At 37.5% G+C, this 17,716-nt stretch overlaps 1 protein-coding gene across 3 annotated transcripts in view; it reads right to left on the minus strand.

Moving 5' to 3' along the window:
• The window catches only part of LOC148871496 (uncharacterized), a 181,046-nt gene that overhangs the window by 85,058 nt on the left and 78,272 nt on the right, over positions 1-17,716 (minus strand). For all 3 annotated transcript variants that reach the window (XR_016106452.1, XM_088967218.1, XM_088967219.1), the window contains exons 31-32: positions 4,674-4,782; positions 3,872-4,015 (exon numbers count right to left, since the gene is read on the minus strand). Coding sequence is in view for 2 of the 3 variants with exons in the window: in XM_088967218.1 (XP_088823344.1) it covers positions 3,872-4,015; positions 4,674-4,782 (253 nt within the window). In the remaining variant the exon portion in view is untranslated. The remainder of the gene's footprint in view (positions 1-3,871; positions 4,016-4,673; positions 4,783-17,716) is intronic.

The following is a 17,716-nucleotide window of genomic DNA, read 5'->3' on the forward strand; positions in this document are numbered from 1 at the left end:
CCATCACACATGGAGTCTCTGAATTGTTGTGGCTAAGGTCCTTAATGGAAGAACTTGGGATTGATCATGACAAACCCATGATGTTGTACTGTGATAATCAGGCTGCCATCAACATTGCTCACAACCCAGTACAACATGATAGAACCAAACATATTGAGGTTGATAGACACTTTATTCGAGAAAGAGTCTCTTCCGGTGAAGTGTGTCTTCCATTCATTACTTCTGAAGGACAATTGGCAGATTTCCTCACCAAGGGTATTTCCAAGGCAAGGCTTCAACATGACACTGGCAAGCTGGGCATGATTAACATCTATGCTCAACTTGAGGCATGCCCAGTTTGAGGGGGAGTGTAGAGGAGATGGGCCGAATGGCCCATAGGCTGTCATTCTATGTTGTGTTTATGTTTTCCTCTGTAATGGGCCTTATTCTGGGCCCATACTCTTATATACTCTGTTTTTGTAATTTCTTGCCCACCCAAGGGCCACTCTATAATAATTCAGAGATTAACTTAATAAAATGTTTTAGAGTGTTAGAGGGAGGTTTAGTTCGAACCTCTCACTCTCTAACTCTCATTGCCGCCAGCTCTCTCTCTTTCTCTCTCATCTTCTTAATCTTCTCTTGTTTGTTTTCTGGTTTTGCATCTAATCTCAAGCAGTTCTATACTTCAAGAGGGCTGTTGAGGGCTGTTTTCAAATATACCCATGTAGAATAATTCTAAGAAATAGTAAAGGTTGCACATTGGGTTAAGACAACAACTGTTTAACTCTATTTCCATGGACAGCATTATGAAGGGATGGAATTGAGTGGCAAATCCGTCTACAAAGAAAAATGAGCATTTAATGGAAATCACCAACAACAAATTAATTGAAATTGAATTTTGATCGTTGTAGCTTGTGGAATCCCAAGTCATAAGGTTCTACCACAACTATTGATGAGGTCAGAAGTACAAAAGCTTGGTCAAACATTCCAACAACACTCCGACACCAACTTGAAATTATGAACTTTAGATGCCCTGAGTTCCACTCTGTTATTATGCACCTTAGATGCACCAAGTGTGTCCTGCATAAGTCAAATATTTCTTTTTTTAACTGTAAGGTATAGTACTTCATTAAAATCAAAAAGTCAAAATACAATGAAGCCCCTGTACAAAGAGAAACTGAACAGAGGATATACGATTCTGCCCATTCTCACAATCAATAATCTCCTAATGCAACAATCCACCTTAACCAATTTTGATTCCAGAAACAAAAACAAGTCAGGATTGGCCTTGATGAGTGACGCTCTTATTATAGTGACACCCACGGAGGCCAACTATAAGCTGCCACATGTCTGGTATTTTGACACATCATCATTTTCAATCTTCATCAGAGTTGATTGCAACAAAGCTTTGGTATACGACAATAGCCAGAATTTTCTCTTTAGCCATTTGCAGATCACTTAAAATGTCTAGGAAATGTTCCGTTTTGTCCCTCATCACATTAATCTTAACAATGTGGATGTTACAAAAAGCCTAGAGTATCTTCATACGCTTCTACAAAAGCTCCACCAAAGTCCCCTATATACATCACAATGTGTATTCTTGTAATACATTGAAAAGTACACCTATGTCTTCACATCAAAATGCCTGAATGCTATGCATCATTTCAACAATATGATCCCATTATCATAAAGGAAAGTTTTTTCTTCAATATACGTGAGTTCCTCTAAAGCAATCAACAGCACCCTATAGTCCCCAAAAGGTCTGAGTATCAAGTCTGAGTTCAGGTATAGCGTCTCCTTATTTTCTTTTCATTACATTTATATAGTTTTTAATAAACCTTCCAGTCTTAACTTGTCACAAAAACATTTTCCAAACTCTCATGATCATTGATCCTGATATGTCTTCTTAGGATGGAATGGTGAAAACGATTCATGTAGCAGGCCCCATATGGTTGGGACAAGATTTTGATGATGATGTATTCTTTTTAATATGAACCTTATGCATTTTTTATTTTTATTTTGTATTTTTATGTTTATAATCTTCTCTGTATAAACTAAAATATCAAGAAATATATACTAAAATTATATGTAATATTTTATGCATTTAGGGTACAATTTCTTTTTATTTCTTAGCAAATTTTTATATTTATTTTCATATATTTGTTTTAATATTAATACTATGTTTTGAAATCTTATTACTTACTTTACTTCATGGTTATAACCTTATTTACTTAAATAAAATAATGCAACTATTTAATTTGCATATTTGCTGTTTATCATGTATACAACAAATTAGATTTATTGTAATTTCTTTATAAATTCCAGATACAATGCTTTCTTTCATAGTTTAAATTTTATTAAATCCCTATGCTGTTTACTAAAAAAATTTATTTTACAACTACAACCCTTTCCACCTGAATAAAATAATATTTTTACCTAACATACATATATTCGAACGTTTTTTTTTTCAATATAAGCTAGTGAATGTTTTTCATCGTATACAATTTCCTTAATGGAACTAAACAGCTTGCAAGTAATTGAGAGTGGATAAAAACTATTTAACAAATTTATTCAATTTTATTATATTCATTTTTTGCTTTACTTGTTTTTATTAAATGAAAATTATATATTATATTTAGATTGTAAATGGGTGTCCCGCCATCAGGTGTCATGGGCGAACATGTGAACAAGTCTAAAATGCCTATGACAGTGGAATTGTTGGTTGTCCAAATATAAGAAAATTGTCAAATATTTCAGAAATATCATATATTAAATTTGTAAAAATTATGAACATTGTGGAGAAATTGAAAAACATGCAAAAATATAGAACACCATTGTATCAAATGATAAAAGAAGCATATGCACACCTTTTTTAAATTATTATCTTGTACTAAATCATTAAACAAAGACAAAAATCTAAGGTCATAGAAAAAAGAATATGTTTTGAAGTTGTACTATGAACTCTAAGATTCAAAACTACATGATAAGATGAGTTAAAACAGAATCTAAACTAATACAAAATGCAAATGGTTCCAATAGATCAACCGAATAATCTATTACACAAATAAACTAATATTTAACTTCATGTTTTAAATGGACATCAAGCTAGCTCAAAGTGGTAATAACACTGCTATGCTACATTCCAGTAAAATTTTGTGACACTACCCATGGAAATGGAAATATGTCATCCAAACCATCTCTTGTACTCCACATAGTACTGGTAGTTAAAACTATCTCTTGTACTCCAGGCGAGGCACCCCCAAAATGCCCTGAGGCATATACCAGAAGCGCCAACACCTCTGAGGCATGCGCCTCAAGTGCAAGAGGCGTACACCTCATACAACTCATACAACCTCATATAAAAAGATAGAAAAAAATAAAAGAGAAAAAAAAGGAAAGAAAAGAAAAAGAAAGGAAAAGAAAGGGAAGGAAAAAGAAAGAAAGAGAATAAAAAAAGAGAAAAAGAAGAAAAGAAAAGGGAAGGGAAGAAAAGACATTATCTCTTCTCTCTATAAAGTAAATGATAACTCCTGCCCCTGTGTTCATTTTTCCACTATGTTTCTTCTTAAATAGCCCCTCCAAGAAGCCTTCTATCCACATTACATCTATTCCATAAAAAACATTTCCAGTTCCAGCTCCCAAACCTTCGTTCATTTTGCCACAAGCAGAAACTTCATAATTGTTTATCACTATTGCAATCATAGTGCCTTGTTCAGTATTAAATCAGCTGCTTATACACCTATACAACAATCTTCACATCATTCTGAAGGAAAGTTTGGCAATTTGCAGTTATAACAAGGTAATGACAGAAAATCTTAGAGCCTTTGAGCAAAAAGTCAAGGCAAGAATTATATGGAAATGAATAAACAGTTCAAATAGGCAAGAAATTTACCCTAACTTCAAGGGAAACTGTTGGAACTTTTCTAAAAACATCCCTCAAACTGCGGCGTACATAGACATGAAAACCTTGGGCTTCTCGTATTACCGCCTTTCCTGTAACACCATTAACTCCAACAGCCATGCTGATTCCAAGTAACTGCAGAAGATAAATAAAGCTTTATACAGAATAATATACATAAAAATAAAAATAAATAAATATATATATATATACAAGTAGGTAGGTCCCAGAACACCACACACAAGAAGACCACTAAGAGTATTGCTCTCATACAAAGACGTAATACAAGGAGGAAAAAAACAAATAAGAAGATACATTCAATTAAGAAGAAGAAACAGAGAAAACATGACAACAAAAGAGAGACTAATTGAGCAGAGCTTCAAGGGGCAGTCAAGTAAGAAGAGAATTACAATGCCGCTGACAAGTAAGAAGACAAATTCAATTCTAAGCTTATTATTTAAACTCAACTACACTTACATTAGTTGATTTTATTGGCTCTTATATCCTTTTGTGCCGTCTTTTATATGCTGTTTATGCCATTCTTATTGTTGGACATCCAGGGCATTTCTGTAATTATACTTCTTTTATTTTATGATATATAAATACAAATGGAAAGGGCAGATAGCCCATGCTCTAAAACCTTGCATTCTCTTATCTTCTTTATACTCTTGTTCATTTTTCATCCCCTATTGTGCTCATTTTTCAATCTAAATTCTAGAAAGAAAGAAAAAAAAAATCTTAAATTTTAATAACATGATGGGTTATCCACGGAAAGAGAAGTCAAAGAAAAGCTTACCTCAGCATGAAGCACATCAAGATGGACAGCTGAAGGATCTTTGTCAGGGCATCCATGCCACAAGAATTCATTTTTCACTTGTAGCTGTCCCAAATCAAGTTGAATGTAACTGCAACATGAATCACATGTTAGAATAAAATATAATAACAGAACAAATTAAGAGAATAAGGGGTCATTTGTTAACAGATGAAGTAGATGAACTGAAAACCTTATTGCTTTGTCTTCTATCATAAGTTTTTAACGAGGTTGAGAGATCCTTATTGGATTAAGCTACAGTTGAGTAGAACACAATACAATACCCTTGAATATTTTAGTATTTAATCATTTCATCTACTAAAAGACAAATCAATAAGTCAATCAACTCAGAAACTTCAGCCATTATCAAAAGGCTACTATGATGCTAAGATAACCATAAAATTTGTTTCAGTGAAATGAGTACGGAGATTGAGAATCCAGATTCCTTCTGTGGATTAGTAGAAATTTAGCATGCAAAAGAGAGGTAAACATATTATATTATCATTTACATGGCCGTCGTTGTCCAAGGATTCTATGGTCATTTTGTTTCACTCTAAACTGTTATTGCAAGTAATAGTCAGGGGCATAATTCTACTTGAAATACATGAGTATATGAGTTAATTAAGTAATTAGTATATGATTAAGATTGAAAGCATACCCATTTTACCCAGGTCTCTCTATTGTTCTTCTTCCACTCACTAACTTAATTTTTCATTCTTCCAATCATTATTTCAATGATTAAAACTATTACATGGAAGGAGATAGGAGAATAGTGAGAAAAGAGAGGATGAGTTCATGCCCAACTTGTCACAGAGATCATTGTGCGGCAAGTGATGAAGTGCAATGTCTATCCTTGCTCTCCAGAACTAGCATAAGGAGTACATACATCCCCATTTACAAGTTTCTCTTTTTGTTGACTTCAATGTACTATCATGGAGGACAGGATTGGTTGCCGTATTGATGGCAGCCTTATTGTCAGAATAGAGTGACATGGGACTATCCACTACAAACCCAGTTCATTTAACAAAGCCATAAGACACAGCTCTGTACTCAACTTCTACACCAAACCTAGCCACAACACTCCACTTCTTACTTCCCCATGTGACTATGTTCCCACCCACAAAGCTGCAGTACCCACTAGTCAATTTTCTACCATCCACTCATCCAACCTAGTCAGCATTTGTACATACTTCAACCTTCAAATAACCATGCTTATGAAACAATAAGCAAGTTCCTGAAAACTTCTTGAGGTATCTGAGAATCCTCACTGTAGCCTCTAAATCAGTAGCCTTAGGGCCCTGCATAAACTAAGGACACCCATAGCATAAACAATTTTAGGTCTGATCAAGGAAAGATAAAAGAGTATTCTTACAAGTTTTTGGAACTGCTTTACATCTTTTAGACTTTCCCCACTATAGTCACCCAACCTGCAGTTCGAATCAAGGTGAGTATCAACTGATTTCACTCCCAGGTTACCCATGTCCTTATGGAGATCCAGGATGTATTTCCTTTGTTAAATGAAGATTCCTTTTTGTGAGAGAGCAACTTCAATAGCAAGGTCTTTGCATAGTCCACTCCATATTCTGTAAACCCTTTTGTCACTATCCAGGCTTTGTACCATCTACCTTGTGCTTTATCCTGAACACCCATTTACACCCTACTAATTCATCCCCTCCAAGAAAATGCAGCAACTCCCAAGTACCATTCTTATGTATGCATTAATTTCTTCTTTCATTGCATTTGTCCATTCAAAAACTAATAGGACCTTTACGACTTTCTTAGGGACAAGGATTCCCTTTCTCTTATGGGGGATGGAATGATTAGTGGCACATGATATGACGCCCTTTCTCTTGCCAATCGGAATGTCTAGATCATTAACAATAGGAATATTAATATCAGCAGGGTCAAAAGCATCAATAGGGACAAGACTACCTTGCTGAGAAGGATCTATTGACCCCTTTGATTGTGGAGAAAGACATGGAATGGAGGAGGATCAAAAAGAGGAGGGAGCTGAAACAGAACTGGTTTTCCTTAACCCTAATCTCCCCCAAAGGAGAAATGAGAAAAAAGAGAGCTAATTCTCAAAGAACAGCAATATCCCTTTTGAGAAGAGGGATAACCAAGGAAGATACATGGAATAGCTCTGGGATCAAGTCAACCAGAAGTTGACAGGTCATGGACAAAACAACAACTAGGGGTGCTCACAGTTCAATTAATCAAACCAAGGGCCTATTTTCCAAACAATACCAACTTTTGGAAAACCAGTAACCAAAACCAAACCAAAGCCAATCAGTTAATCGGTTGACTGGTTCAATTAACCATCGGTTTGGTTTGTCAATTTTTTGTTTTTTATTTTTATTATATATATTATAAATAAATATAAAAATATATAATAAAAAACTAGAAATATATATAAAATATTATATTATAATTTTTTTTGATAGATAACAGAAAGTATTTCATTAATATAAACAACCATACACATAGGATTACAACCAAGGTCTGGGTACCCCTAAAAACATATCGAACGACAGAAACCACAACAGACACTCCCTACCCATTAACATACAAACCTCGCTGCCCTTCCCTTACCCACAGGGGCACTTGCACACACAGTTTTTCAATTTTTCATGATCACCCCTAACAACAACATCCAAACACTCGCATGGGGATAGAAAATTAAGGGGCTTTGAGAAATAGAAGTTGGTGCGGGGCCTTTACTCCAACAACCAGAATGGCATACAGTTGATAACATATGTAGCAGACAAAATGGCCTCCATCCAAAAACATTTGGGGACATTCATGTATAACAACACTTGCACAACTTCAAGGAGGTGATGGTTCTTCCTTTCTGCAAGGCATTTTGTTGAAGTGTTTTTGCAGATGAACTATAGTGAAGGGAACCACACAAAGCAAAAAAAGCTCAATGAGATCACCATGAAAATAATATTTGGCATTGTCAGATTGGAAGATTAGAATTTCGATTTAAAATCCAACGAAAATAATGTTGAAAAATCTTTTACAATTTTGGGAACCTCATCTCTAGATTGTATTGTATAAATCCATGTGCATCTAGAATAATCATCCATAAACATCATAAAAACTTATACCATTCTCAAAAGGAAAAAGTAATAGGGCCCCACACATCAGAGTAAAAAATATGGAATGGAAAATTAGATCTTTTATTTCTTGAGAGAAAAGAATTTTAACAATGTTTGCTTAACATGTCAAAGACTATAACTCAGCTACTGACATGGATACAGATAACTCTAGAAACAAAATCTGTTAAGACTCAAGGACATATGAACAAAACCACAAGTATGCCTAACTCTTGATAGTTGAGAAACTGACTCATAGACACTTCTATGGTTGTACAAGGGGAGGAGAGTTATATGGCTATTATGAGTCAACTTTTAGAAGATCATTCTGCCCCAGTGAAAACCACATATAAGCTAGGGTTAGTGGTAAATCTATCCATTGAGAAGGCTAAAGAACTAGTGTTCGATTATTATAAGAAGCTTGATCACACTAGAGACCACAATTGAAAAATACACATCTCCACCCACATTTGACACTAAAAACATTTAGGAATGGGAAGAAAGGATATACCAATTTAGCTACAACTACAAATACCTAATCAGATTTTCCCCCTTCTTCCAAAGCCTCTGGTAATTCAGAAGTCTTGGAGAAGCTCAGGAGTCTATTTCTTTTTTGGAGTCAAAAGAAACTTTTGATTACCATGCCCATGCTCCATTGTTTTGGAATTTGTGTAGTTGATTCTAGAGCCTCAATCCATATGACCTACATACAATAATATTGCTGAATAAAGATCCAGGATCTTATGGACATGTGGCAAGTTCAAATCTGGTGGATGGAGTGCAAAAGCCTATCACCTCGAGTGCTTCTTTGTGTGTGGGACAGACCACTACTTTCCCAAGTAGCTTCCCTAAATTTACATCAGCAGAGATAGACATTCTAAATCGGGTTATGGCTCGATTGAAACAATGCACTATTCCTTCCTCATCCTTTGCCAAGACAGGTATGTCTTCTGCCTTTAGTGCTATTCAGCATCATCCGAATGACCCTTGGGTGATTGACTCGGGTGCCTCTGAACATATGACAAACAATTCCTCCTATTTCTCATCTTATTATCTTGGTTTTGAGCAAGATAAAGTAAGAGTTGCTGATGGTTCTCTTTCCCTTATTCATGGAAAAGGGGATGTCCAACTTGGAAAGGATCTTCCTCTTAAATCTGTTTTGCATGATCCAAACTTTACTGCAAATTTGCTTTCAGTTTCTAAAATCACCAAATACTTGGATTGTATTGTGACCTTTTTTCCCCACACATTGTGTTTTCCAAGATCGGATGACGAGGCAAACGATTGGGAGTGGTCATGAGGCTGGTGGTCTCTACTACCTCAATGAAGATATCAGTTCAGCTCAGCTCATCAAGCTTCAACAAATCACAATGGGGAATGCAAGGAGTCTAGTACTACCATCTATCTTTGGCATGCTAGATTGGGTCATTTATTTTTTACCTTGTTAAGAGTCTTGTTTCCAGAATAGTTTCAAAATGTGTCAATTGAGAGTCTATTTTGTGAAGTGTGTCAGTTGTCTAGACATTGTAGAACAAGTTATCCCAGCTCTAGTAATGAAGTTAATGCTCCTTTTGATTTGATTCATTCTAATGTGTGGGGTCCTTCACCCATTACTTCTATGGATGGTTATCGTTACTTTATCAATTTTATTGACCAATTTACAAGATGTACTTGGATTTACTTGATGAAATGAAGAGAGGAAGTACATAGAATCACCATGGTTTTCTATAAAATGATTGAGACTTAGTTTAGGGAAAAGATTAAACAATTCCGTTCTGATAACACAGAAGAATACTTAGGGATGGCAATTTTCCCCATTTCCCCGATCCCCGTGGGGATCCGGCCCGAACAGGGTGGGGATGGGGATGATTTCTCACCCGCGGGGACGGGGAGAGCACTCCCCGCCCCACGGGGACCCCGATCCCCACCCGTGGGATCCCCACTAATATATATGTATATATGTATATATGTATGTATACATTATATATGTACACATACGGGGAGAGCACTCCTCCACTTCAGCCCCTGTCGACAGATCCTGCTACTGCTCCTTCTCCCTCAGATCTTGATCTTCCTATTGCTTTGCGGAAAGGTAAACGTACATGTACTTCTCACCCTATTTCACACTACCTTTCTATTGCTCACCTTTCTGCTGCTCACCTTTCTGCTGCTCATTGCAATTTTATATCATTACTCTCATCTGTTCCCATCCCCAAGACTATCCAGGAAGCTCTTACCTCCCCAGGGTGGCGGAAAGCCATGGAAGAAGAACTCTCTGCTCTACAACATAATCACACGTGGGAATTCACCGCTCTTCCTCCTAGTAAGCACATTGTTGGGTGTAAATGGATCTACACAGTGAAGTATCTTCCTGATGGCAATGTGGAGCGATTGAAGGCGAAGTTAGTGGCCAAGGGTTATTCTCAGTTGTATGGTGTGGACTATTTGCAGACATTTTCTCCTATGGCTAAGATTGGTTCAGTTCTGGTGTTGATTTCATTAGCTGCTACGTATGATTGGCCTCTTGTACAACTTGACATAAAAAATGCCTTCCTACATGGTGATCTCGTTGAGGAAGTGTATATGGAGCAACCACCAGGGTTTGTTGCTCAAGGGGAGGCAGGTAAGGTGTGTAGGCTCAAAAAGGCAATTTATGGACTGAAACAATCTCCACGTGCTTGGTTTGGCAGGTTCAGTGAAGTGGTGAAAGCCTTTGGGGTGAAACAGTGTCAGGTTGATCATTCTGTGTTCAGCTATAACTCAAAGGATGGAAAAATCTTGCTAGTCATGTATGTGGATGATATTGTCATAATTGGGAGTGACAGCAATGGAATCGACAGGTTGAAGAAATTCTTACAGGACCACTTCAATACGAAAGATTTGGGGAAGCTAAAGTATTTCCTAGGAATAGAGGTTGCGAGGTCAAAACATGGGATCAACCTATGTCAGAGAAAATATGTTCTTGATCTACTTGAAGAAACAGGGTTGTTAGGTGCTAAACCAGTAGACTCCTATGGAACTCAATGCCAAGTTGAGTGTTGATGCAGGTGAAGAGTTTGATGATCCTGGAAGATACAGAAGGTTGGTGGGAAAGTTGAACTACCTGACCAAATATATCATTTGTTGTGAGTGTGGTGAGTCAGTTTATGCAACATCCTTGGGTTCCTCACTGGGAAGCTGTTCTGAGAATTGTTAGGTACCTAAAGGGTGCTCCAGGTCGTGGTTTGTTATACCAAAATGGAGGAACTCTTGAGATAGTGGGGTACACAGATGTTGACTAGGCTGGTTCTATATCAGACAGGAGATCAACTACAAGGTATTGTACCTTCCTTGGTGGCAATCTTGTAACTTGGAAGAGCAAGAAACAAGCAGTGGTGGCAAGAAGTAGTGCAGAAGCAGAGTACAGGACTATGGCCCATACCACATGTGAACTAGTATGGCTGAAGAAATTGCTACAAGAGATGGGATTCTCAGTTGACAAACCCATGAAACTATACTGTGATAACCAAGCTGCTGTTCACATCTCTTCCAATCCCGTCTTCCATGAGAGAACTAAGCATATTGAGGTTGATTGTCACTTTGTAAGAGAGAAAGTAATAAGTGGGGTGATAACCACATCTCATGTAAGCTCAGGAAATCAGTGGGCAAATCTCTTCACAAAGGGATTGTCTCGGGGAAGAACAGATTATATTTGTAACAAGCAGGGACTATATGATATATACTCTCCAGCTTGAGGGGGGGTGTTAGAATGCTCGAGTCAGGGGTATTTTGGTCATTCTGATTTATCTGCTTAAGAGTGAAAGGTCTATTGTATATGAGTTTAAGTTATGTGTCCCATCTCTTATGAGGGACAAAATGGTCTTTCTTGTAACTCTATGAGATTTAGACTCTCTTCTAGTCTGGCCGAACCCTCTTTCTCTTCTTCTTCTTTCTCTTTTCTTTCTTCTTCTCTACTTCGACCTAGAATCTACTAGGGTTTACTTACAGTCCTCAAAGTCCTCTTCAGGGGGATACTTATAAGGAGTTCCCTCCCAAATTTTATGATACAAATATAGGGAAGAAAGCTTGCAAGTTGTAGAAAACATTAAATGGTTTGACAAATTTAGACTTGCCTTGGTTAGATTTAATTGTACACAAGCTCAATCAGATCATAGTCTTTCCTGTATACGTAAATGACATTGTAGTGACAAGCAATAATACTAGTGAGATTGATTCTCTTAAGCAACTTCTCAATGAGGAGTTTGAAGTGAAAGATTGGGGCGAATTGTGGAATTTCCTAGGAAGATTGAGGTGGCCTAGTCCAAGCACGGTATTTATTACTTCCTAGAGGAAGTATGTCCTTGATCTACTAAAGGAAGCTGGGAAACTAGGAGTTAAAATTGCAAATACACCAATTGAGTTAAATCACAAGATTAGTCCAAATACACCATGTATCAATGCCTTGTAGGAAAGTTTCTATATCTTTGTTTGGCACAACCTTATATTTCCTGTGTTGTTAATGTTGTCAATCAATACATGCATTCTCCAAGAACCACCAACCCTCTAGTAGTAGAAAGAATTCTTGCCTACTTAAAGAGGTATCCAGGCCGGGGTATACATTTTAAGGACAATGGTCACATGAAGAAGTATACACTAGTACTAATTGACCAAATGTGTTGATGATAGGAGGTCCACTTCAAGGTATTATGCTTTTGTTGGAGGGAATCTTGTGTCTTGGAGTAAGAAACAGAATGTTACCCATTCTAGTGCTGAAGCGGAGTATACGTACATGGCTCATAGAGTAGTTGAGATGTTATAGTTGTGATCCCTTCTTGAACAATTAGGTGTTGTATATGAAAGGCCTTTGATGTTGTATTGTGACAACCAAGTTGGTCGTTAATATGGCCGACATCCCAATGCAGCATGATAGAACAAAACATATCGAATTGGATCAATATTTTAAGAGCTGCCACTCAGGAAGTGTGACTACCATTTATAGCCTCTAGCATGGAGCTTGCAGATGTCTTCACCAAGGCAATCACTGAAGTTAAGTTGAAGACAGATTTACGCAAGTTGGGAATGGCCAGTATCTATTCCCAACTTGAGGGGGAGTGTAAAGATACAATAGATCAGTCTTGATATGTTATTTGAGTTATTTAAGTGTGGCCCTATATTCTTTTATTGTTGTTTTACTATTCCATTGTTTTTCCCACATATTATAGGCAGCAAGGGTATAACAGTCATTGTACTTTACTTAGATTGCTCATACAAATAGTAATAAGTGAGGCAACAGATCCATATAATCTGCTTCCTTTTCTCTCATTTCTCTTTGTCTTCTCTCGTTCTTCGCTTCTCTCTTCTTTTAATTTTTCTTTGCTGTTTTCTTATCTAAACCTGGTTTGCAATCAGCTATTTCATCCAAGTAATAATATAGTCCATCTTTATTGATTTTTAAGTTTATAAGCCTATAGAAAAAGGTCTAGAAGATTTCTGTGAAACTTTTGAGAAAATTTAACCAGAATTTATTGAGAAAAAAAAAGGGGGGGAACAAGAGGAGATATACAAAGCAGGGGGGGAACCCCTACAAGATACAAAGGAGGAAGCTTGTCGCCATACAGATGCTCCAAATACACACCAAATTTAGCTAGGCCATCTGCAGTATGATTGTGTTCCTTAGGAATCCAAACTAAGTTAACATTCAAACCATACAAAGAATCCCAAGCTTCAGTCAGATAGTTATACAGCCTCCAAGGGCCCCCTTTTTTGTCTCTTAACCATTTTATCGTATTTGCTGAATCACCTGCAATGATCAAATTCTGAATTCCCAAATTCTTTATTATCCTGATTCAGGTGAGAGCAGTCATCACTTCAGCCTTTGTGGGGTCGGCCCAACCGATTGGACCACTGAAAATCCAGCAGATATTGCCCCTTTCGTCCCTTACTGTACCACCAATACCTGCAAAGCCCGGATTGCCTAAGGCGCAACCGTCAAAATTAAGGGTTATCGCACCATCACTGATGGAAACGGGAAGCCTCAAGGGAGATTGCTGGGGATGGGGCAGAAACAGAAAGGGGTGAATATCTCTGAAATATCGTTGACTGAAAGTCCTTTAAACAGAACTGAATTCACCGCCCAAAGGACACAATGGTAAGTAATATCTGAGATTAACTCCTCCAAGGTTCTGCTTTTAGTGTCAAAGATACAGATGTTTCTTTCATCCCAAACGCCCCACATTATTGCATGAGGCACTGATTGCCAAAAGACTTTACCCCTTTTTCTAAGCCCTATTCCTTGCCATTGATTCAAGTTATCCATAATGTGTTTTGGAAAAACCCAGCTGTACCCTGCCATATTCAAGAAGTGGGACCATATCCTTTGAGTGAAGCTGCAATAAAGAAGAATGTGATCTGCAGATTCACCCTCACTGAGACATAAAATACAAACATGAGGAGAAATGGAGTGTCTTCCCAGAAGTTTTTTCTGTAGGAGATCACAAGTATTAACTTTCTGAAGACAAGCTTCCCATACAAAGAAGCAAATTCTTCAGGGGATGTGGCTGCACCAAATTTTCTTGTAAAGAAAAGAGGGATGTTGATCTCCAGCAGTCGAAGCCCTGAACATAGACTTAGAAGAGAATTCGCCATTTGGGTGAAGGGTCCATATTCGGGTGTCAGAATGAGAGGGGAATATATGGGCATCTTTGAGGGTTTGGATTAAAACTATTAAATCAGAAATCTCCGAGTCCCTTGGGGGTCTTCTGAGGTGGAGGTTTAAAGAATTTTCAGCGGACTGATTTGGGAGGCAAGCAGAGGCTTCTTGGTCAAGGGTGAGGTTAAACAGCCTAGGGAAAGAGGCTTCCAGGGTAGATTCCCCCCACCAAAGATCTTTCCAGAATTTAATTCTAGAACCATTTCCCACTTTATACCTTATAAAAGGAAAGAAAGAAGTATGAATGGAACATATACCTTTCCAAGGATTGGTGGCCTTTATCCTGTTCAAATGGAGATTGCAATCCCACCCGTTTGTATTTCTTCTATATTTACTTGAGATGACAGCAGTCCAAAGAGCATTAGGTTCTTTCGGAAATCTCCAGTCATTTGCCTAGGAGAGAAGAATTTTCTCTTTAAGCTATCCAATACCCAAACCGCCTTCCTCTTTTGGACTACAAACTTGTTTCCAGCTGACTAAATGGTTTCTCTTATCTCCACCACCTTCCCAAAGAAAATTCCTTTGAAGCTTCTCAATCTGATTTCTGACTTTAGTCAGAATCTAGAAGACAGAGAGAAAGTAGACCGGCAGTTTTAAAAAGGAGGCCTTTAAGAGAGTAAGCCTAACCCTTTGGAGAGATAACACTTTTTTCCAAATCGATAATTTCTTCTCACATTTCTCCAACACAGGACTTCAAAAGTGAAGGGATTTTGCATTCCCTCCAAGAGGCATCCCAAGGTAGGTAATGGGGAGATTCTCCACTTTGCACCCCAATAAAGATTTGAAATTTTCTAGAAGTTCCACTTCCACTGAGTTGATAGCCACAATACTACTTTTGCCGAAATTAACTCTCAGACTAGTGAGAATCTCGAAACATTCAATTACCATTTTAGTGTTTGTGATGTTGGTTATGGAAGCATCCAAGAATAGGATTATGTCATCGGCGAACTTTAAGTGAGAGATGTGAAGTTTATCCCTGCCCACTTCAAAACCTTTCACCAAATTGAGAAGAATTGACTTGTCAAAGAGATAATTAAATATATCCATCACCAAAGTGAAAAGTAAAGGGGAAAGAAGGCAACCTTGTCTTAGACCCCTGCTAGCCTTGAAATAACCTTTCGCTTCACCATTTATCAATACTAAAAACCAAGGAGAGCCAATACAACCTTTAATCCACCTGATCCTGTTTCTCCCAAAACCTCTTAGCCTAAAGCAATCAAGAATGCAGTCCCGATCCACTTTGTTGTACGCCTTATCAAGATCAAATTTCACAAGGACCCCTGGGATCCCAGAAGATTTTCTGTCTTCCACACGCTCATTTGCAATAAGAATGCTGTCCACAATGTCTTCCTTTTACAAAAGCAAACTGATTTGGGGAAATTAGATCTTCAAGGACTTCTTTAAGTCTGTTGGCTAGAACCTTCGTCAAAATTTTGTATATGCTCCCAACCAAACTTATAGGTCTAAAGTCTTTAACTTCCAAAACTCCCCCCTTTCTTAGGGATGTGGCATAGAAATGTAGAGTTAAGGCCCTTGTTAACAATGGCAGATGAATGGAAGTCTCTAAAAAACTCAATGAGATCTGACTTTACAATTTCCCAACACTTTTGGAAGAAAACAATAGGGAAGCCATCCGGCCCTGGAGACCTATATCCATCCATGCTGAAAATAGTCTTCTTGACTTCTTCCCCTTCAAAGCTTCTTTCCAACCAATCCCTCTTTTCAGCTGATAGGGTAGTGTCATCCCAATTAGATATTGTAAACTGATTTTCACTATCCTTGGAGTAAAGGTTTTTAAAGAAAGAAAGGAAAGCTTCAGAAATTTCCTCATGATTCTCCACTTCTCTCTAATTAAGATTGAGCTTAGAAGTAAAAAATCTTCCTACTTCTTCCCGAGGCATAGGTGTGAAAAAATCTGGAATTATTGTCTCCTTTCAACTATCTCATTCTTGATCTTTGTCTCCAATAGATCTCTTCCCTTCTAACTAGTTTCTCCCATTCCTTTCTTAATTCTTCTCTTTTATTTCTGTTTTAAGGCATTGAGGATCCCATTTTGCTCTCTATTGTCCAAGTCCTCTAATTCCGAAAGAATTCTTTTTTTCTCTTCTTCAACAGCTTTAAATTCCTCTCTCCCCCAAGCTTTAAGATTTTTCTTCAAAGCTTTTAATTTCTAAAGAAGTCTGAATCCAGCCCAACCCTCTACTTTGCAGTCTACCCACCATGTTGCAACCCTTTTACTGAAATCTTTGTGTTGTAGCCAGAATTTTTCCAATCTGAATGAGGTTTTTCTTTTAACAATTCTTTCGGTGTTCAGCAATATGGACCAGTGGTCTGAGGTACATCTTGGACAAAGTTCTTGACACAGGTTTGGGAATCTCTCCAACCAATCCTGAGATAGTAAAAATCTGTCAATCTGCAGCTTATGGCAATTTCTTGCATGTTTGACCAGGTGAAAAGCCCATTGGTAAGAGGGAGATCACATAGATTATGTCTGTCAATAAAATTAGAGAAATTTCTCATGCTTCTGGTTGGGGTTCTATCATTAGAATGTTCTGAACTGAACCTGGTGACATTGAAATCACCCACTAAACACCATGGTATGTCCTCCTCATGCAGGGACTCCAACTCAGCCCAAAACCTCACTCTATCAGAGGGAGAGTTAGGACCGTACACACCAGTGAGGATCCAGCTGAAGTCATCTTTAATATTAGTGCTTAGAGATGTTAATTATGAAAAATAGCATTCATTGTGTACATTAGCTATTCATTTACGCAAAATAACCAAATGGAAAAGGAAGAACCCACATAGAAATGTCCTTCAATTATCTATTTAATCTAAGTCCAATGTGTGTCAAACAAGGACACTTCATCCATTGAGACTCCATGTAAAACCAGTGTGGGTTAAGATCAGTGACAACCTCTCCCTCGGTATTGCCCTATAAATTCCCTTCCCAAAAGCCTTAATTGTTGTGCAGCATTCCAAATATTGTATTTTTAAGACCTGAGCACAGTGAAGATGATTGTAAGTACACATGAGGTCAACGGAGTCCACCTTAAAAATCAACCATCAACACCAAATTTAACATGTCATTCTCATACTAAAAGTATCAATTCGGATGTTTCTTTTAGTCAAATAAAGCTATGGCATTGTTGTCTTGGCTGTTTTTCTTTAGGAATATCAACAATCACCTTGGCAAGTGAAAAATGACAACTCACTATAACTCAAACAACGAAGACATTTCA

The sequence above is a fragment of the Nelumbo lutea genome, chromosome 2, assembly GCF_056320005.1.
Source record: "Nelumbo lutea isolate HS-2025 chromosome 2, American lotus-T2T, whole genome shotgun sequence".
Taxonomy (NCBI): Eukaryota; Viridiplantae; Streptophyta; class Magnoliopsida; order Proteales; family Nelumbonaceae; genus Nelumbo; species Nelumbo lutea.